Source organism: Erpetoichthys calabaricus, chromosome 8 (assembly GCF_900747795.2).
Source record: "Erpetoichthys calabaricus chromosome 8, fErpCal1.3, whole genome shotgun sequence".
Classification (NCBI taxonomy): Eukaryota; Metazoa; Chordata; class Cladistia; order Polypteriformes; family Polypteridae; genus Erpetoichthys; species Erpetoichthys calabaricus.
In genome coordinates, this window is record NC_041401.2 from 131,675,726 (window position 1) to 131,699,052 (window position 23,327).

A 23,327-nucleotide genomic window follows, 5' to 3' on the forward strand; every position below is an offset into this window, starting at 1 on the left:
TTAAGCCCATCTGGAAGTACACCAAACACACTTGTTAATGGGTTAGGAGGGATTGTAACACCAAGGCTGTCTGAAAGGCACTTAAAAATTTTTGTCCAGAATGATGTTAATTTGGTGCAGGCCCAAAACATGTGACCCAGTGAGGCTGGAACTTGATTGCAGCGTTCACAGGTTGGATCTTGCCCTGGAAACATTTTGGATTTTAAATGAGACAGATGTGCTCGATATATAATTTTGAGCTGGATAATTGTATGCTTTGTGCATATGGAGCTCGAGTGAATTCTCTGCATTACTACCTTACACTCCTTTTCTGATATGTTGAGTGAGAGATCCTTTTCCCACTGTTCTCTTGGATCTTTGAAAGGGAGGGACTGTAAAATGATTTTATATATTGCAGAAATGCTGTCTGAGTACTTGAAACTGAGCAATATTTTTTCCAGCATAGAGGAAGATGGGAGATGGGGAAAATCGGCAGGTTCTGTTTAACAAAGTTTCTAATTTGAAGATAGTGAAAGAAATGTGTTGCTGGAAAGTTAAATTTGGAATGTAATTGTTTAGAGGATGCAAAGATGTTGTCTATATAAAGATTTCTAAGTAATTTAATCCCAAATGTTTTCCAGACATTAAAAACTGCATATGTTTGCGAGGGTGGAAAAAGGTGTTTCTCATACAGAGGTGCCACAGATTAAAGCTTCTCTATCTTAAAATACTTCCTACATTGGTTCCATATTCTGAGTGAGTGAAGCACAATTGGGTTGTTAGTATATTGGCTCTAACTTGCATTTATTGGGGTGCAAAGCAGGGAATATAAATAAGTACTGCAGGATTTTATTTCTATTACGGGCCAAGCCTGTGTATGTTCATCTATTTGTGTCCATGTCCAGGTTTTTATAGCTTGTATGTTTGCTGCCCAGTAATAAAACTGAAAGTTACCATAGATACTCGCATATAAGTCGAAAAATTTATGCCTTAAAATTCATTCAAAAAAGCAGAATCGACTTATCCGCGGGGCAACTCAATTGACAACAGAATTTGGGTAATGACATTGTGCACTCAACGCTTCACAGTGTTAAGTCACAGGTCATCTGCCATTTCCCATGGTCTTTGAAATAATTATAAGCCAGCAATACTATTGCTAATTAGCTAGTTTTTTTTCTAATTTCATTAAATAATTCTTTAAACTGTGAAATACTTGAATTTGAGCATTAGCTGTTGCAGGTTTTGGATAACAAACATACCATTAGCTGCCATGTGCAACCAGATTTGGAATCAAAAGAACCAAGGCAACGCACGCTATCAATGCGATGCAAGTGCAGCCCGCGATTCAAAAAATTTCTCTGCCTACCTGTTTGTCTCGTCTGACAGTAGCTGAAAAGCAGCATCAGGAGAGAGCAGCCTGAAGTAGTCCAGCAGCGGGTGATCTGTCGTTTCCAACAGCAAGCCATGCTGTCTTGTGAAGTCCGGTAGCCAGTTCGGCTCCCATGGATCAATGTCTGGGTATTCCTCCCACGCGAACCTTGCCGTAGCTGCATCGGCTGCGCGAATGCGTTCAGCTGGTGCGACATTGGCTGGTGTCCAATCAGCAGATGCCGGCTTCTCACTCTCTTGCTCGATTCCTGATCACTGTCAATAAAATCCGATTCTAAAATAGAGTCCGACTCAGCGATAATGTGCAAAACATTGTCTGCCGAGTGTTTTCTTTTCGTTTGTGACATATCGACGCCATCTTGCCTTTTTTTACATTTCGCAACTCACGTACACGCAAGGATTAGTTGCCAAGTCAACGAGTCTAGCATTTCTCCAAGCACAGATGGAATGCCTGTGACGTAACAGTGAGTTTTGTCGCCATTAACAGCTGATTGTCGCCCTCTATCTCTGATAGCTGTCAAGTTTTACCCTCAACTTATACGCGGGTCATAACAAATTTCGTAATTTTCGGCTTAAACAATACACTCGACTTATCTGCGAGATCGACTAATACGCGAGTATCTATGGTAGGTAGAGCCATGCCACTTTCTGCCTTTGGTTTTTGTAGGGTCGCTCTTTGGATACATGGATGTTTTAAGTTCCAAATAAATGAGGTTATGGTTGAATCTAAGTGCTTAAAAAATTATTTATTAATGTATATTGGAATGTTTTGAAATAAAAAGAGAAGCTTAGGAAGGATATTCATCTTAACAATGTTAATTCTTCCAGCTAGAGTGAGATGAAGGGTTGACCATCTATACAAGTCTTGCTTAATTTTTTCTATACAGACGGCGAAATTTTGTTGATAAAGAGCTTTATGTTTACTTGTGATATTTACCCCTAGGTATTTAAACTGATCTGCAATGATAAAAGGGAAGGTGTCCAATCTAATACTGTATGCTTGAGAATTCACTGGAAAGAGCACACTTTTATTCAAATTAATTCTGAGACCAGAAATCTTTTGAAATTCTGTAAGTGCTATTAGAACTGCAGGCACAGTATTTTGTGAGTCTGATATATACAGTACCTTATCATCTGCATACAGAGAAATGTTCTGTTCAAGTCCTTCTCTGATAATCCCCTTTATCTGATAAGCATTTCGACAGTGAACTGCCAGTGGTTCAATGGTCTGGTACCACGTTCTAGTTTAAAGTAGTCTGAATTAATGTTGTTAATACAAACTGAAGATTCTGGATTGGCATACAGTAGTTTGATCCATGCACAGATGTTCAGGCCAAACCCATATTTCTCTAATGTAAAAAAGGTAGTTCCATTCAGTCATATCAAATGCTTTTTCTGCATCCAATGATAATAATATCTCTGGGGTGTTTGACTTTGCAGGTGAATATATTACATTAAACAGGCATTGAAGATTGGAAGTTACAGTGGTGTGAAAAACTATTTGCCCCCTTCCTGATTTCTTATTCTTTTGCATGTTTGTCACACAAAATGTTTCTGATCATCAAACACATTTAACCATTAGTCAAATATAACACAAGTAAACACAAAATGCAGTTTTTAAATGATGGTGTTTATTATTTAGGGAGAAAAAAAATCCAAACCTACATGGCCCTGTGTGAAAAAGTAATTGCCCCCTTGTTAAAAAATAACCTAACTGTGGTGTATCACACCTGAGTTCAATTTCCGTAGCCACCCCCAGGCCTGATTACTGCCACACCTGTTTCAATCAAGAAATCACTTAAATAGGAGCTGCCTGACACAGAGAAGTAGACCAAAAGCACCTCAAAAGCTAGACATCATGCCAAGATCCAAAGAAATTCAGGAACAAATGAGAACAGAAGTAATTGAGATCTATCAGTCTGGTAAAGGTTATAAAGCCATTTCTAAAGCTTTGGGACTCCAGCGAACCACAGTGAGAGCCATTATCCACAAATGGCAAAAACATGGAACAGTGGTGAACCTTCCCAGGAGTGGCCGGCCGACCAAAATTACCCCAAGAGCACAGAGACGACTCATCCGAGAGGTCACAAAAGACCCCAGGACAACATCTAAAGAACTGCAGGCCTCACTTGCCTCAATTAAGGTCAGTGTTCACGACTCCACCATAAGAAAGAGACTGGGCAAAAACGGCCTGCATGGCAGATTTCCAAGACGCAAACCACTGTTAAGCAAAAAGAACATTAGGGCTCGTCTCAATTTTGCTAAGAAACATCTCAATGATTGCCAAGACTTTTGGGAAAATACCTTGTGGACTGATGAGTCAAAAGTTGAACTTTTTGGAAGGCAAATGTCCCGTTACATCTGGCGTAAAAGGAACACAGCATTTCAGAAAAAGAACATCATACCAACAGTAAAATATGGTGGTGGTAGTGTGATGGTCTGGGGTTGTTTTGCTGCTTCAGGACCTGGAAGGCTTGCTGTGATAGATGGAACCATGAATTCTACTGTCTACCAAAAAATCCTGAAGGAGAATGTCCGGCCATCTGTTCGTCAACTCAAGCTGAAGCGATCTTGGGTGCTGCAACAGGACAATGACCCAAAACACACCAGAAAATCCACCTCTGAATGGCTGAAGAAAAACAAAATGAAGACTTTGGAGTGGCCTAGTCAAAGTCCTGACCTGAATCCAATTGAGATGCTATGGCATGACCTTAAAAAGGCGGTTCATGCTAGAAAACCCTCAAATAAAGCTGAATTACAACAATTTTGCAAAGATGAGTGGGCCAAAATTCCTCCAGAGTGCTGTAAAAGACTCATTGCAAGTTATCGCAAACACTTGATTGCAGTTATTACTGCTAAGGGTGGCCCAACCAGTTATTAGGTTCAGGGGGCAATTACTTTTTCACACAGGGCCATGTAGGTTTGGATTTTTTTTTCTCCCTAAATAATAAAAACCACCATTTACAAATTGCATTTTGTGTTTACTTGTGTTATATTTGACTAATGGTTAAATGTGTTTGATGATCAGAAACATTTTGTGTGACAAACATGCAAAAGAATAAGAAATCAGGAAGGGGGCAAATAGTTTTTCACACCACTGTAAGTGTCTGCCTTTAATAAATCCAGTTTGATCTTGTGATTTTTTTTTTTTTTTAATTTCCTACTAATTCCAAATTTAGGTATGTACCTGTCCGGCATTACATGTGAAACATTTTTAAGCCTGTTCTAGTGCCCTTCAACTGTCTCTACATTTAAAAGCTAATCCCAGTCTATCCTTAGACTTTGCCACATCTGCTCAAAATTTGCCCTACCAAAGTTAAACTTAATAGTTTTAGTCTTTGGATCCATACTCTTCCAAAACACTGAAGAGTATTATATTATGACCACTTGACCATAGTGGTTCAATCACCTCTACACCTTCAGTTCTATCCTGATAATTACAAAATACTAAATCTAGACAGACTTCCCTTCGTGTTGGTGCTTTAATGTACTGCGTTCAAAAACAGTCACTGATTACTTCTAAAAACTCCTGATGTTACACTCCGCTATTTGTAAAGTTATCCCAATTAATATTTGGGTAGTTAAAGTCCCCCATGACTAAAATATCTCTCTGTAAACTTGCATTTTTAATACTACTAAATAGATGTGCATTGAAATTAGTGTCTGCATTGGGTGGTCTGTAATAAGCCCCTAAAATAAGATCTCTTTCCCTAATGCTTTCCAGGTGAAGTCACATGTCCTCACTAAGATTGGGCTTATCGTCCAGCTGAATAGGACTTGTGTTTAAATTCTCTTTGACATAAACAGCATCCACACTTCCTTTTCTGTTGTCTATCCTTCCTAAAAATGTGTATCCCTCTATGTTTACTCATCCCCATCTTTGTTGTTTAGCCAGGTTTCTTTTATTGCTATAATATCATATTTATGCTCTGCTATACACAACCCCACCATACTTGTTTTATTTTTGATACTTCTAGCATTTAGGTTAGCTATTTTAATGTGTTACTTATTTTAGTTTTGCATAGTATCTAACACTTTCAGTTTCTTAAAAAATAAACCTCTGCTTTATATAATTTAGATTTTAATGTCTTGAGCGTGTTTTTTGTCACTATATAGCTGTTTTTCATAATACAGTAATCCCTCGCTATATCGCGCTTCGCCTTTCGCAGCTTCACTCCATCGTGGATTTTATATGTAAGAATATTTAAATATATATCGCGGATTTTTTGCTGGATCGCGGATTTCTGCGGACAATGGGTCTTTTAATTTCTGGTACATGCTTCCTCAGTTGGTTTCATACAAGGGACGCTATTGGCAGATGGCTGAGAAGCTACCCAACTTACTTTTCTCTCTCTCTTGCGCTGACTTTCTCTGATCCTGACGTAGGGGGATTGAGCAGGGGGGCTGTTCGCACACCTAGACGATACGGACGCTCGTCTAAAAATGCTGAAAGATTATCTTCACGTTGCTACCTTCTGTGCAGCTGCTTCCTGAAGCGACATGCTGCACGATGCTTCGCATACTTAAAAGCTCGAAGGGCACGTATTGATTTTTGATTGAAAAACAAACTCTGTCTCTCTCTCTCTCTCTCTTTCTCTGCTCCTGACGGAGGGGGTGTGAGCTGCCGCCTTCAACAGCTTTGTGCCGCGGTGCTTCGCATACTTAAAAGCCAAACAGCCCTATTGATTTGTTTGCTTTTCTCTATCTCTCTGACATGCTCTGCTCCTGACGCGCACTCCTTTGAAGAGGAAGATATGTTTGCATTCTTTTAATTGAGAAACGGAACTGTCATCTCTGTCTTGTCATGGAGCAGTTTAAACTTTTGAAAAAGAGACAAATGTTTGTTTGCAGTGTTTGAATAACGTTCCTGTCTCTCTACAACCTCCTGTGTTTCTGCGCAAATCTGTGACCCAAGCATGACAATATAAAAATAACCATATAAACATATGGTTTCTACTTCGCGGATTTTCTTATTTCGCGGGTGGCTCTGGAACGCAAACCCCGCGATGGAGGAGGGATTACTGTAAACACATATTTTATATATTAGTGCTACTTTTGTCCCTTTGTAGACTAACTAGATTTCTTTATAAAAATATAAATTTTCTGGTTGGCATGGTACAGTGGTGAATGAATAACTTTGGTATTTTCAAGTGAAAGTCATTATTTCGCAACTGTGGTATATCGTTATTTTGCAAAGAAAATTGTTTTCCTTAAATGAACCATTTTTTAATACATTTTTAAAAATAACATTCCTTTTTGACCTGTAAATTCTACGATACAAAAATGAAAACAAAAGCCTTAAAACCTACTAAATACTCTGAAGTGGCAAAGATTTTGATTCTAGCTTACCAGGTGCATATTCATGAGAACAAAAGTAAGCTGGAAGTAATTACCTTTATCACAGATTCTTGGCACTATTTTTCTGGAAAACGTATATACTTACACAATTGTCAGAATTCTGAGATGGCGTAAAATTGAAAAGATAAGTCCATGGCAATATAGCACAATGTGCTCTGTTGGTTGACCACCTTTTCACATGTGTGATGTTCAAAAGCTCACAGTTAAAACATTTTACTATAATGTCTCTACTAACTGAAAATGCGTATGCTAAAGCACTTTTATTTTCATACCCTAGTGTCATAATTTTGAGATGGTGCAAAACAGAAAAGATAAGGCTATGGCAACTGATGAGGAGTTATCAATTTGATTGGCAGCCTGGAATGGGTGTGAGAGACCATGTACAGTATATGCAGTCTGTATTGGTCTGGAGCCTGTGGAAGTAACCCCCCTGAGGAAGACAGGAATAGTTCAATCAATCAGTCTTTTTTCAGTCACAGATGAGTATATGGATTCATGCTTTGCAAAGCAGAAGAGCAAAGTTTCCCGGTTTCAGTCGGCTTTTAATATTAATCCCCCCCCCCCCCCCCCCCCGTTACTTATGAAACAGCATCTAAGCATTTTATCTTACATTATGCAAATTGGCCAACAGTTTCTTTTTTGTTTACGTGTCAAGGGGGGCCCCAAAGAAGGAAAGGTCATCTTTCCTGTGTCTAACAGACGCGTTCCTAAAAACGGAAGTTACCCAAGTTCAGCTTACTTCACCTCATTTTATGACAGATGCCTTTATGAATAACCTGCCATTATAATAAAACAGCTTTTAATCGTTAGTAGCTTGCAAGCAGTTAAATTTTCTTTCACAAGCCCTATGATTCTATCCATTCAGTGCTGCTTGAAAACATTGGAGATTTCAAATTACATTTTTGTAGTCAGATGTTATTTTTTAGTTAATCTTTTTATGTAGCATTACTAGAATTTTTTTTTTTATTTTATTAATTTTATTGTAATCATTCCATACAAATAGATCAATTTATAACCAAACAAATTAAAGACAAATCAAACCCCACCCCTGAGAAGGAGAGCTTAGCTAAGGGAGAATTGCTTAGGGCTTTTTAATAAGACAACAATAAGCAAAGGAAAGGGAGAAATAAATATATATGTAAATAAGAGATGGAGAAGGGAATTAAATGCGGTAATAGTTATTTCTCTTATTCTAAAATAATATTGATCAGATCCTGCCAGGTTTTGAAAAAATTTTGTACAGATCCTCTAACTGAGAATTTGATTTTTTCCAATTTCAAATAATATAAAACATTGGTTTCCCACTGACTTATCAGAGGAGAGTTAGGATTCTTCCAATTTAACAGAATAAGTCTGCATGCCAAAAGTGTAGTGAATGCAATCACCGTTTGCTTGTCCTTTTCCACTTCAAGTCCGTCTGGAAGAACACCGAACACAGCTGTTAGTGGGTTAGGAGGGATTGTGACCCCAAGGCTGTCTGAAAGGCACTTAAACATTTTTGTCCAAAATTATGTTAATTTGGTGCAGACCCAGAACATGTGACCCAGTGAGGCAGGAGCTTGGTTGCAGCATTTGCAGGTTGGATCTTGCCCTGGAAATATTTTGGACAGTTTTAAGCGAGACAGATGGGCTTGATATATAATTTTTAGTTGAATAATTCTATGCTTTGCACATATGGAGCTCGAGTGAATTCTCTGCTTTGCTACCTTCCACTCCTTTTCTGATATATTGATTAAGAGATCTTCTTCCAAATGTCCTCTTGGATCTTTGAAAGGTAGGGACTCTAATAGGATTTTATATAATGCGGAAATGGTGTTTAATTCCTCGGCAATGAGCAGTATTTTTTCCAGCATTGTGGAGGGTGCGAGGTGGGGAAAATCGGGCAATTTCTGTTTAACAAAATTTCTAATTTGAAGATAGTGAAAGAAATGTGTAGCTGGGAGGTTGAATTTTGAACGTAATTGTTCAAAAGATGCAAATATGTTGTCTATATAAAGATCTCTGAGCATTTTAATCCCAAAACTTTTCCAGGTATTAAATACTGGATATGTTTGCGAGGGTTGAAAGAGGTGGTTTTCTTGCAGAGGTGCCACGGATAAAAGATTTTCCATCTTAAAATGCTTTCTAATTTGGTTCCATATTCTAAGTGAGTAAAGCACGATTGGGTTATTAGTATATTTGCGATAACTTGCATTTATTGGAGAGCAGAGCAGGAAGTATAAAGAAGAACTACAGGATTTTATTTCTATTGCGGACCAGTCCTGTGTATGTTCATTTATTTGTGTCCAGGTTTTTATGGCTTGTATGTTTGCTGCCCAAATTACTAGAATTTTTAATTTATGACGTGTTTGTCTTACACTATTTGCCTGCAGATTCAACAAATAATAAAAATATATATTTTGTCTTTTGTGTGCCTAATTTGTTTCAGGGCAATGAATAATATTGGGGAGTATATTGGGACTGATATTGAAATATCATGGCTTCCCAACCTAGATGATTTAATGATGGGTTATGCACGCAATTTCAGACCAGGAATTGGAGGTAAGTGTGAAATGTGCTGTTTCTTGTTACTAATACCAAATATGATACATAAACAAATGTAATAATATAGATAAAAAGTTAAGTAGAACATAGTTTTTATGACCCCATGTAAAAAAGTGTGGCATTACATGGCAGCCTTTTCACTAAATGTGCCTTTAAAAAGAGGGTTTTCAAACCTTTACTTATACATTGATCTTCTGAAAAATTACATTTACACCTCCAATAAAAATATGCCTCAAGTGTCTGTGTTGTGTTCTGAATGATTGGAAGTAGAGAACTCCCCACACATGCACTCATGTTTTCTACAGTGTTGGGGCTTGGTGGTCGATTGCATTCATCAGTGCTACTCAGCACACTGCAGGTATTTACAAATAGTGTGAGAAGCAGCCCGGACACAGACAGATGGACATCTTTATGTCACCCAACACACGTTTATTATTTACACTATTTACAAAAGTCACTGCACAAACCCAGTGCCTCCAGCACCAATCCCCCAAAGTCCAGGCCTCTCCTTCCAGTGCCTTCCTTCTTCAGGCCGCCTCCACTCCTCGCCTCCGAGACTTACGTCCACCTCCACCCGACCACGGACACTCCCCTGTGTGGCGGAAGTGCCGGCTGTGCTCCCTGAAGCCCTCCGGGTGTCCTCAATCTTCTTCCCCCCAGCACTTCCGGGTGTGGTGGAAGTGCTGAGGTCCAGGGCTCTCCAGGCACTGGGGTGCCCCCTGGCGGTGACCACGGGCCCCTACAGGGTTGAGCTTCCCAGCTCTGTACCCGTGGCCCCCAAAGAAACCAGGGCGGTCGCCCCCTCGTGGTCCGGAGGAGGCATGAGCCCTCCTCCTGTCCTCCTGGGCGTCCCGGCTGGTTGCCACCCCCCTTTGCCACAGTAGTTAAAATAGAAACCTGCTACATTACAAAAATCTAGATGAGAACAGGCCATTCAGCTCAACAAAGCTCGACAGTCATATCTTTCTGTCTACCACGCTACTTGGTAGCATATTCCAAGAAACTATGGTTCTCTGTGCAAACAAAAACTTCCTAATGTTTCTGTGAAATTTACCCTTAACATGTTTCAAACTGTGCTCCTATGTTCTTGATGAATTTGTTTTAAAATATCACTCTCAATCCACTGTACTAATTCCCTTCATACTTTTAAATACTTCAATCATGTTTCCTCTTAAACTTCTTTTGCTTAAACTGAAATGGCTCAGCCCTTTTAATCTTTCCTCAGAATTCATCACCTGTAGCCCTGGAATCAGCCTAGTCACTCTTCTCTGGACCTTTTCTAGTGCTACTCAGGTTTGGAATTACCCAGGTTAGGAGCATGCACTGATACAGCGCATTGCTGCACCCACCACATGACAAGCTAACTCAGGATCCCAGATTAAGACCTGAGTGCAGCCATGTGACGAGTGACACCTCAGCCCCACACTAGTTCAGGTGGAATAAAACCAGTGTGAGTTTTTTTTTATGGTGGCTGGAGTGCCAATTTTGCCACCAACCCCAAGGTTTTTCCCTGAAGGTTGGAGGGCCTACTTGCAGGGCTGGATGTAGATTAACGTCATACCCAGGACGGAGCAATTGCAGGTTAAGGGCCTTGGTTAGGGGCCCAACAGAGTAGAATCACCTCTGGTGTTTGCGGGATTTGAACCGGCAACCTTCCGATTAGCAGTGCAGATCCCTATTTCCTTTTTCTAGCCTGGGGACCAAAACTGTACATAGTCCTCTAGATGAAGCCTTGCTGATGCGTTTTAAAGCTTGAGCATAACCTCCTTGGACTTGTACTCCACACATTGTGGTAAATAACTTAACGTTTTGTTACCCTTGTTACTGGCTTCTGAATACTGTCTGGAAAGTTCTGCCAAGTGTTTTTTTAGAACATTAGAACATTAGAACAATCTAGATGAGAACTAGCCATTCAGCCCAATAAAGCTAACCAGTCCAATTCACTTAATTCTTCTAAAACTAGACTAGATGTTATGAACCAGTAAGAAACAATCTAAGGAATGTGACACACCAAACTGTCTTAGAGAACTTAAATGGTTTAGTATGATGCCCAATATGTGACAAGCTCATGAAAAATAATGGTAGCTGAAATTCACACACATGACAGAGTGTTACTGCATTCACTTTTCAAAGCTACACAGCTGTCAGTCATGGCCACCCTCATGCAGCCTATCCATCTACTGCTGTATGTCAAACAGTTGCTTTTTTCATTTAATTTTCTACATGAAAAGAAAATGCATTTACATTTATACTTGTGTTAAATGTGGTCACTATTTCTGTGTGGTTTGACTAGTGTGATTGCAATGATTACCAATGAATTTACACATGCTTTTAATTTGGTCAAATGCTATCCAGTCATTTCAGATCACCAAAAATACATTAAATGCCAGGTGTAAATGAAGCCTTAGTATTTTTTTATAGTCATGATTAATAAGCATTGAAAAGTACACTTTTTCCCAAACAATATGCACAGCAGCTGACTGCCTGAGTGTTTTCTGCATGAACTAGCAAGCCCGCGATTCTCAAAAGAATCGCAAATCCAAGAATGGCAATCACTTTCTGTTCCCTCCGATATTTGGAGGGATGAAATATCATGGAAGGTAGGTGCGTCCTGGGAAAGTTCATTTAATTAAATAAACATTTTTGCGCCCATTGTGTTTATCCATACGGGCTCGTTTTGTATTTCCGTTAGTTGAGCTCTTTCATTGTGGAACCGTGACGTCTTTGCTTCTGGTGTGTCTGAAGCGCGTTGTAGGAGCCTCCGTGTATTGTTTTTATCCATGCGGTCTCGTCTTTGTTGTTCTGTAGCTGTGTCGTTAGGTAGAAGTCGTTTACTGTTAGGAAGCATAATCCAACTTACATTTAATACTGAATTACCGTTATGTGATTCAAATATGCCACACCGACTGCTGGAACAGAGGATTAGAGCAAGTTTAGTGTACAGGTTGTGGTGCTTGAGCACCACGTACTGACTCTGGGAAGTACGGGCTCGGTTTTGTATTACAAATCGTTGAGCTCTTTCCATTTGGAGCCGTGACTCCTTTGCCTCTGCTGACACCAACTGCTGGCACAATGGATTAGAGCAAGTTCTGCTGGGTTTGACTCTGGGGCGCAGTGCGCATGCGCTTCGGTGCGTCCGCCGTCCGTGTTTCGTTTTGGAGCCGTGACTTCTTTGCTTCTGGTGCTTGTGAAGCGCGTTGTAGGAGCCTCCGTGTATTGTTTTTATCCATGCGGTCTCGTCTTTGTTGTTCTGTGGCTGTGTTGTTAGGTAGAAGTCGTTTACTTTTAGGAAGCATAATCCAACTTACATTTAATACTGAATTACCGTTATGTGATTCAAATATCCACACTGACTGCTGGCTCAGTGGATTAGAGCAAGTGTAGTTTACAGGTTGTGGTGTTTGGGCGCCACTTACTGACTCCTTTGCTTCTGGTGTGTCTGAAGCGCGTTGTAGGAGCCTCCGTGTATTGTTTTTATCCATGCAGTCTCGTCTTTGTTGTTCTGTGGCTGTGTCGTTAGGTAGAAGTAGTTTACTGTTAGGAAGCATAATCCAACTTACATTTAATACTGAATTACCGTTATGTGATTCAAATATGCTACACCGACTGCTGGCACAGAGGATTAGAGCAAGTGTAGTTTACAGGTTGTGGTGCTTGGGCGCCACGTACTGACTCTGGGAAGTACGGGCTCGGTTTTGTATTACAAATCGTTGAGGTCTTTCCATTTGGAGCCGTGACTCCTTTGCCTCTGCTGACACCAACTGCTGGCACAGTGGATTAGAGCAAGTTCCGCTGGGTTTGACTCTGGGGCGCTGCAGCGCAGTGCGCATGCGCTTCGGTGCATCCGCCGTCCGTGTTTCGTTTTGGAGCCGTGACTTCTTTGCTCCTGGTGTTTGTGAAGCGCGTTGTAGGAGCCTCCATTTATTGTTTTTATCCATGCGGTCTCGTTTTTGTTTCTCTGTTACTGAATTACCGTTATGTGATTCAAACATGCCACACAGACTGCTGGCACAGTGGATTAGAGCAAGTTTAGTTTACAGGTTGTGTTGTTTGGGCGCCACCTACTGACTCTGGGAAGCCGCTGCATTTGACTCTGGGGCGCTGCGGCGCAGTGCGCATGCACTTCGGTGCGTCCACCACGCATAAATTAAACTGTCGTTTAGTAATATAGATTACATTGAGTGACTAAATGAAAGACCTAGGAGTCATAGTGGACTTGTCACTGTCAACATTCAGACAGTGTACAGAAGCAATTATGGGAGCTAACAGAATTTTAGTTTATGAAGTATGATTAAGAATAAGAGGTGACATGATTACAAATGTTAAAAATTATGAAGGAATTAGTACATTTGATCTAGACTGTTACTTTAAAATCAGTTCCACAAGAACATGGTGACACAATTGTAAACTTGCCAAGGATACATTTTATATAAACATTAGAAAATGTTTCTTCACCCAAAAAACCATAGACATGTGGAACAATAGACCAAGTACTGTAGTAAAAACCATGACTTTAGGGACTTTAAATACCCCATTTGATATTATTTTGGAGAAATTATATTGCTAGAATTGGTGAGCTTTGTTGGGCTGAATGGCCTGTTCTTATCAAAATATTTTTATGTTCTAATAAATATTAGTGATGATACAATAATATCCTCTCTCAGAAATTACCAATCAAGGGCACTATAACACTTACTATGTTATAGTGCAGGGGTGGCAAACTCCAGTCCTGGAGTGCCACAGTGGCTGCAGGTTTTCATTCTAACCCTTTTCCTAATCAGTGACTAGTTTTTCACTACTAATTAACTTCTTTTTCCCTTCATTTTAATAGCCCTGTTTTTAAGGATTCAGTGCTCTGAATTCATTATCTTCATTATTTTCTTAATTAAATGACAGCCAAACAGAAATCAAATGTTAAACAAGTCAACAGTTGACCAGCTAAATTGGGGCTTCAAACTCCAACTAATTTCACTCCAACCAGTTTCTTAATGAGAAGCCATTTTTTGCTGTTAATTAAACTCGTTATTTAATTCTATGGCTTGTTGCTGCTCTCATTCTGACACAGCAGACATTTCCATAACTGTTGATTTTCTATTTGTTCTAAGAACATTGTCAAAATGTTTTGGGGACCTAAGAGATCAACCTTACTGAGATCTTCATCTTTCTTTATTTTCAGATATTGTGTGATGGGCACGGGTGAGCTGGTCATGTGGCACCTTGTTTTGTGTCTCATTATTGTTTGGCAGCTAATTAAAGAAAAAGAAACAACTAATCAAGTTAATTGAAATTAAGGCAAAAGAAGTTAATTAGCAGCAAAAACTAATGAAGAAGATGGTTAGAATGAAAACCTGCAGCCACTACGGCACTCCAGTACTGGAGTTTGCCACCCCCGTTATAGTGGTTAATGGGATAGATACTGTACAAATGTTTGTGTGTAAGTGAAATAAAAGTCAAGAAAAAGTGTAGTTTTATTTTCATGTAGACTTAGACTTATACAGGAGAAATAATGGTAAATTGCCACTTGTTATGTGCTATTCATCAAGAAAGGCAATGTTTTTGATCACGAAACACAGTAGATGATAATATATTATCAGCACATTATGAGTCATTAAACTGTAATATTTGTGAAAAATATAAGACATTCACAAGAAAAATAGGTTCATTTTAAACATTTTATTTTCCTTTCACTCTTTTCACTTTTTTCATCTCTCTTATTACTATAAATCTCAAAATCCAGACATTCTGCTAGTTTGTTTACAATGGGAAACATTACCAATCCAGTCCAAGAGTATACGTGAATTAAATTGTTGTACTTCAATGCAGAAGTTTCAGTTCATTTAATATAAATTCAGATTATTTTACTCTAAAATGTAAACAAACAGAGATACTGAGAATTGTACAGAAGGAATGCAGTAAACGGTATCTGTTTATTTAGATGACATGGTTGTTTAAATTACAGACTCATGCTCATTACCTCTGTATGTACTAAATGTATTGGGGGAGCTCCACAGCATGGAGTAATAAATAAAAATTTTAAAGATCCATCCAAAATTATACAGCTGATGGAGAAAGTTAAATAAGAACTTGGCAAATGGTAATGTCTTTATCTAACAATAGCTGACAGAATTAAATTTCTAAAGTCAATATCCCTTTAAACTTTATTTTTATAACTGCATTTGAAAATATATCAGCATGTTTTTCATTAAAAAATGGAAAAAAATGTAACTAAATAACTTGTCTGTGTGCATGTGCCACACATTTTGTAACTGAACTACGTTTTGAGCATACTGTATTTTATTATTGCAAGTTATGTTTTTAGAGCATTTTGTAAGCGCATGTAGCACATTTTGAGCACAATTGTTTTGCAAAGTTTTCTAGTTGCATGATTTTTGGCAGTGTTCTTTCACAGCATTACTGCCAAAATGATCTGGGCATAAAAGCAGAGAAGCAAGGGATTAGCATATTTTGTTATTGAAAAGTGTATAATGACAATTTCAAACATCTTTGTTTTTTTTTTTTGGTTATTTATTTCGCCTTATACAATTTCTTGTATTAGGAATTTGTTAGTTTTTGCATACCCCTTGGGATCATAGCGCAGGGTCAGCCATTGTACAGTGCCCCTGGAGCAATTACAGGTTAAGGGCCTTGCTCAAGGGCCCAGCAGAGTAGGATCTCTTTTGGCAGTGACGGGGATTCGAACCGGCAACATTTTGGGTACCAGAGCAGATCCTTAGCCTCAGAGCCACCAATCCGCCCTCCGTCTTTGTAGGTATTTTAGATATAGTACTGGATAGACAGTTGAATGTGCTTAAAAATCTTGACTTTTTAAATGTGAATGTATTAAACAAAATGTTTTAAAATTTTTACTTAACTCAACAACCCATTCATTTAGTATATCCACTTGAATGTAGGATTGCAGGCTAATGAGTCCTTTTGTAGTAGCATTGGTGCAAGGCATTAATGACTCCTAGATAGTGTGCGAGTCCTTGGAAGATCAGAATAACACAAACCTCCATTTAATGAAATCAGGAGAAATTCAGAGCTGTGAGACATGCTAATGTAAAAGGTACAGAGGAGGGTGTTTTTCATGGTCACAAGTGTGAGAAGCACTGAGAAAAGCTCTTTTTATGTTATTTCTGCAATTAAACTTGGTTGTGACTGGCTTGGCATCCCAACAATTGCATCTGTGTCAACAAATTACTTGACAAAGACAATTTAAAGTCAAATGTTACTGTGCTCTTCTACATGACAATCGTGTATTTCCTCCCATGCCTAAATTATGCAGCACTTAATTTATTGGACCTTTAAAAATTTTTATGTTGATAACAAATTTGTATCTTTTTAACAACTTTAACTATAAACTTCCTTCAAAAATTAACCACAGTATATAGAAGTTGGACAATATGTTAAAAGAAACATTAACTAATCAATATATATAAAAGTCAATGTTAGTATGTATGTATGTATGCAAGTATGTATGTTTCAGCATCACTTCCGAACGGCTAGAGCGATTTTCATGAAACTTGGTACACGTTTCTCAAAAAATACTGTAGGGTGAAATCAACCCTAACCCAATCCCTTCTGGATAGGATGGTAGGTGATCTTGTAGTCTTATATGAATGTTATCATCCAGTTGACACTCGGAACGACCACCAGAGGGCGAACTGGAGGTGACTGCCAGCATTCTTTATGTTTGAGCACCACTGCGTCCCTGTTGCTTTTGAAATTAAATAGAGTTGGCCGGTTCTGAGCGTCAACTGGATGATAACATACATACAAGACCACAAGACAACCACATTAGTGAGTCTTCATTGTTTGTTAATTTATTTTTATTTTTAAAGTGTTTTTTTATTATATTTTTCTCAAACAATTGAAAAAAAACACTTTATTTTCCTCCTGGGCAACGCTGGGTATTTCACTACGATAAAGATGTAGGTAGTATTATCTCACTAAATTCACTTTTTCAAAGATCAGTTAAAAATATAAAGACATTAATTAACATTCTCCATTTAACCTTTTGGAAACTTCAGTGTCTTTTTTGTCAGTGTTCTAGTCTCCAAGATGAAGGTCTAACAAGGGATTCTTATTGTGTGGGTGCCCATGGCTACCTCTCATCAGCCATGCAGCTCTTTACATTTTTTGAGAATTTATACCAATTCTCCAGTCCTCTCTAAAAGTATTTTGTGGATGTAGTTTTGTCTCTTAAGTTTAAAAAGAGTGTTGGTGTGTGCCATTTGCTGTGTATATTTGAAAAAGAAACATAATTGATGTTAGTGAAGTGTAGTCCATTTCAATGTGGTTGGCACCAGTCAACCAAGGATACCTTCTGTTTCCCCTTCTGTTCATGTTTTCATATGCTTGATGACAAACTGTTATGTGCAGTATACACTGGTGTAATTAAAAGTGAGTATAGGTTTATAAAATCATTATTGTCACGTTTACAGAGTACAGTTAAATTCTTGCATTTGCAAATCAACATGCAATACATCTCTAGTTCAATGTTTAGAGTTCATGATTGCCTCCCGTAATAAATTATTATGTCATATTAGCAAGTGACAGCAGAAAGGTTGCCTTAAATGGAGGGGTTAAAGTGCCCATGGATTTTAGTGAACACCAATGATCGTGGAAAACAAGAGACTCAGCTATTACTTGGAGCAGCAGACCCATAGGCCCACTATTTTTATGTCTGCCCTTGTATTTGTCAAAACTTCTAATGATGTGTTATGATTCTGCAAATAATAATACTGTAAGTCATCACTGACAACTCTGAATCTGAAGGACTTCAAATTTAGTTTAGCTGAAACCACTCCATATTTAGATGTTATTATTGTTCCAAATTAAACCTACATTGTCACATTTTCTAAGATCTGCATGTTTCAGTTTACAATATTATAAAATTATTATTTCTTTATATGCTGGAAAAACTAGTTTATTCATTTGCCTGCAGCAGAATCTGTTATAGCAATTGTTTATTGTTAAGTAATTGCTTGATTAGATCCTTAATTTTAATTCATCACACAGCAACAATGCAACAGCCCTTGAACCACTATACTGTTTTTATTATGACTGCAGTAAGTTCAGAGACCAGGAAACAGGCAAGAATATAGAAATTGGATGAAAAGATGGAATTTAGTTAACAAAATCAGAGACCCAAAAGAAATACACAGTAAAAGAAATAGGCAAGGGGGTCTAAATGCTACAAGCTTATTTGAAATGCACTCCAGCTTTCTCTAATCTAAGGAAGTGGCCAAAAGACAGGATAGACCAAAGATGTAATAATGGACATGTATGAGGTTGCAAACCTGGAAGGAAAACAAATCTAACCAAACCAAAGATGTTAAAGAGAAGTGAAAGCAAGAGATCCTAGCACTAAAGTCTTCTTGTAAGTTACTTTTAGGTTCCACTAATACTAATGAAAAAAGGACAGTGACTTTTTAGAAAAGGGATAAAATGCATGGATCTCGGTGGTTTTATAGGCAGCACAAGTGGCACAATTTGGTTACTATGATTCAACCAGAAATTATTCCCTGGCTTAAGTATATTTTCCTTGTTTTTGTCATTTTTGAGTTATTAAGTGTCATGTAGTTTTTGTTACTGTGTATCTTTGGATTGCCTTTTTAGGTATATCCTTTTTGCCTAATGTTTGACTGATTTTCCTTTGTTTGACATTTTTGTTCTCCATTTGTTTAAATAAATTATAAAGATTCTTTATATATATTGTGATCAGGTTGACAGATCAGGAGAGTTAATTTTGAGTATTGGGGCACCTACTGGTTGATCCCGATTAATAAACAAAAACAAATAGAAAATGTGTGTGGTGGCACAATGAAAAAGATGGCCACAACAGCCCAAAAATTGGCCTTTCAAAGTTCAGGAAGTATAGGGAGTCATGCAGAAGCTCTGTCCAGGTTGAGTTCTGGGTCTAAACTGAGATGCCACCTTCTGGGGATGTCCAATTTTATAGAGGCAGGAAGTTTATCCCCAGGCGTGCATGTGACAATATGTACTGTATGTATGTATGCATATCCATCTATCTATCATTGATATATATTCATATATGTATATTGTGGTGGGCAGATGGTGCCTTTACCTGGCCAAGACATCTTTGGAGTGAAAGGACCAGGGGAGAGAGCACTCTTTCAACCAGAACTGCTACATGGCAGGCCCCCTGGGTTGCAGTGTTGCTTTGGATTCCCACAGGGCACCATGGGACATTGAGTTCTACAACTCAGCCCCGTTGGGCTAGGAGGGTGCTGCCAGGATTGCGGAGCCTTACTTTTTTGAGCTTCCACCTCACCCAGAAGGGCCACCAGAAGTACTCCCGGGTATTGCATCAAAGAAGCCCACTACCTTCACTCCAGGAGCCAGAGTGGGGAGAGAGAAGATGACGTTTGCTGGAGGAGGAGTGGAGGCAGTAAGAGAGAGAGAGAGAAGGAAGATAAAGTGGTAAAGACAAAGAGCTGTGTGCTTCATTTGTGTATTATTGTGCTTTTGTACAGTGCTTGGTAGTGGGAAATGTTTAGGAAAGTTTTCCCATAGCTAAATAAAAGCTGTGTGTTGTGCTAGACTTATTTATGTCAGCGTCTGCATGTATTGGGTTTGGGGAGCTGGAGTGCTCCCTGCAGGCCACAATTCCGACAGACGGAATGTACTGTGAGACATACAAGAGTTTAAATAAAACAAAATAACACGCCTCACTAATGGAGCTCCGGCTCTTTTAATAAAAATTTCCCTTTTATACGGTATCATTATTATAGCTCCTGTTATTAGAATTTTTATTAGCCCTCAACTTTTCTTGAGATCAAATTTAATCAACTGTTGTTTGGGGTTCCATTGCCCTAATGTTATAGGTTAAAAAAAAACTAAAGTGAAAAGGAGCTTGTCATTTGTCCTCAAATGTTTTCTTTGTTCTGACCTATTCAAAACTGAATAAACAGAAAATAAAGGTTTAACCCTCTACTTTGCCATGATATAGATGAGCACATTTGAGAATAAAGATGAAATTCTTAAATTTACAGATGCTATAATTCCATCAAGTAATGAGATATTTCATTTATTAATAATGTACAGTACTTTGTAGACCTCAAAATTGACTAGTTCGCTATGAAGAAAAGATGCACTAACAGTCAAATCTGTCACATGCACTCATTGTATCATCCTGTGGTTCAACTGATTAAGGAAGTTGCTTTTCATATTCTGTGCCCAGTGCAAACCCGAGTTCAAGTTGAATGAAAGAGCCACCTAAACTAAAAAAAAAACAATCAGGAGTGATATATTTATAACCTAAATTGACAAAATAAGTTTGAGATACTGTGGAAGGATCTCATAAGAGATCTGTTCTGGAATCATTACCACTTAGAATCACCATCAAAATATGATGAGTAATTTGTAGAGTGCAGGTCATGTGTTTACAACATTCCATCTTCTATTCATAGCCACTTGAAGTCTAAGAATCCTGCCACTGAAAAGGATGATAACAACCTCACTGTGGCAGATCAGGCTGAATTTGCTCTGTTGGACCCAAAATTCAAACCTGTCAATCTGGAGCACATCAGAGAAGCTTAGAGACACTGCACAGATGCAGTTACCAGCACACTATGACACACATAGGACATTCCAAGGTGAACGCTGTTAGTATTAAGTGATCCACACCCTGTAGTTGAAATCTACTGTACATGTAAAGTGTAATGTGAATAAAAGAATGTGCTGCACAACTATTTACAACTGTCATTCAAACAGAAACAGTGCCATGGACATCACTGTAGATGCCTTTGTGGTGAAAAGAGAACTTAGTAATTTCTACAGAATTTGGAATTAAAGATCCAGTTGAGTGCTTCTGCAACAAAGAGCAGAAGGGTAAACACATCTGGATCAGCTTTCAAAAAAGCAGCTGACTCCCTCATGAGCACATTCTGCAAGGTCCGGATAGGCGATCAGTGCAAAGCTGTCTTTGTAACAGTACAGTATAATAAAATATTTCCTTAACAGTAGAATTACCAAAGCCTACGAAAAACTTGTAAATCTGTCCCACTTTAAATCCCATTGCATCTCTCCATCAGCGTCTTTTGTCTTGTAAATGTGTCGATAAGCAGCAAGCAGCCTGCCATCACATCCCCCTACTGCAGCACAGTTTTCTCAGCTCAAGTCTGTTTACCTGCGTGTCAGTTGCTTAGAGTTGTATAGAGTGAGAAGTCAAGCAAAATGGCACCTTTTATAAATACTATCTCGTGATTTGGAAAACATGCATTTCATGTGTGTTCTGTGTCTACAACAATCTATTTAAACACATCGTTAAAGCAGAAACGTTTGTCATGTTTTAGTAATAAGTGACAAAATGTAGACATGAAGTGTATAATGTGTGAAGCCTGAAGTCCAAATATCAAATAAACACTTTCACAAAAGGTAGAAATATAACAGAACAAGTGTGCCTCTATTCAAGAATATAACTGCAGAAAAAGAACCCGCGTTAGGGTGCGACACTGACATGCCTTGGATACGACCGCTTTGGTTAGTGCAACGGTAACAACTGTTGATTGCTAATCAAAACTTCACAGGTTCGACCACGTACGACTCTGTTTTGAGAAGTGAGCTGCTCTTTTCCTTACTATTTTAGAATAAAAACATACATTTGATTTGAGTCTGTAACAGCTATAATTGCTAGAAATGGTTTTGGCCAATCAACACCTTCCAAACATCCAACATGGCAGTTTGAACCTTCATTATTATAGACAAGCTCTTCATTTAAATACTGTTTCAGTTACTGTTTAGAATAAAAGATAATTAGTTATTAAATTGATATGGAAATACACACACACACACGCCCCTTAAATTATGTACTAAATTGCCAACATTTAATATCAGGATGGACTCAAAGGTGTAGAAGACAAATAAAACAGCAGAAGAAGTAAGTGCTTACCATGGTAGTGAAATTGATAAACAGAACGTTCACATTGTCAAGAATGTTGATATGAGAAATTAAATAAATAAATAAAGAAGAGATAGGAAGACTGCCTCTGCATTCCAAGGTCATGTGACAAAGGGAGCACGATTCTGGCCGCCTGAAGCACCAGACTAGCCCACAGTATGAAACATGTTACAGTGCACCCAAAAAACTGCAGTGCTGACTATAAAAAAAAAAAGAAATAAACTTTTAGCACTGATAAATTACAGAGACTGTATTGTGGTGAAAAATAAGAGGCTGACCTTAAACCAGAGGAAGGGGCTGTGAGTCCTGACCAGCCACCTGTTTAGCTGAGAACCTTACTTTAGCATCAAGCCCGGCAGTTTCAACAAACATTGTCACTAACATTACAGAAAATCAAGGCTGCAGTGAGAACTTTGCAGGATGCTAGGCATAGTCCCACAGTAGTCCCTGAAGGCCCAGAAGTGCCTGCAAGAACATTTGAAAGAATAAGACCCAGTTTGCCTTCTTCCAAGCAATTTGATCAGACCTCGCCACCTCCAACACTGTCCATGTGTGAAAGCATGCCCAGACCTGTACCCATGACAGCAGAGCAACAGTTTGCTTCAGAATTAGAAGTAATTTGCCAGCTGTCCTGCTGTGGACCCTATTTCAGACCCCATTCTATGCCCCTGTATCTTGGATAGAAGAGTTGTAGCACCATCTGCCACAACCAGGGGTGGGCTTGATAATACAGATCATTTACCTGTTCTGGAGCATGGCAGGTCCAACCATCTGCCCTATAAAAATAATGACAACACTGCTCAACAGGATGGCCCAAACAGCTACTACCTACATTATGTACAGAGCCCTACCACATTATGCTGCACAAATGAAAGCAAGCCACATTTGATGGGAAGGAAGTTTGGGAGATATTTTTTAATTCCTTTTGAGAAGGCAGCATTTAGACATTCATGGACTGGTGCTAAATGAGTAAATTGGTTATATTAAAGCCTCTGAGGATCAGCTATGCATTACGTGTGTTCACTTATTGAACACATCCAAGAGGACTATGCCCTTCTGGTAGAGAAGGTGATCCAGTGATTTGACCCCTCCAACTACCATTTGTAGATGACTCAGTGGGTTTCACCAGCAA

At 38.7% G+C, this 23,327-nt stretch overlaps 1 protein-coding gene across 2 annotated transcripts in view; it reads left to right on the forward strand.

Annotated features, from left to right (window-relative positions):
• gabrd (gamma-aminobutyric acid type A receptor subunit delta) overlaps positions 1–23,327 on the forward strand; it is a 202,863-nt gene that overhangs the window by 10,524 nt on the left and 169,012 nt on the right. For both annotated transcript variants that reach the window (XM_028807484.2, XM_051931382.1), the window contains exon 2: positions 9,155–9,267. In XM_028807484.2, coding sequence (XP_028663317.1) covers positions 9,155–9,267 — 113 coding nt within the window. The remainder of the gene's footprint in view (positions 1–9,154; positions 9,268–23,327) is intronic.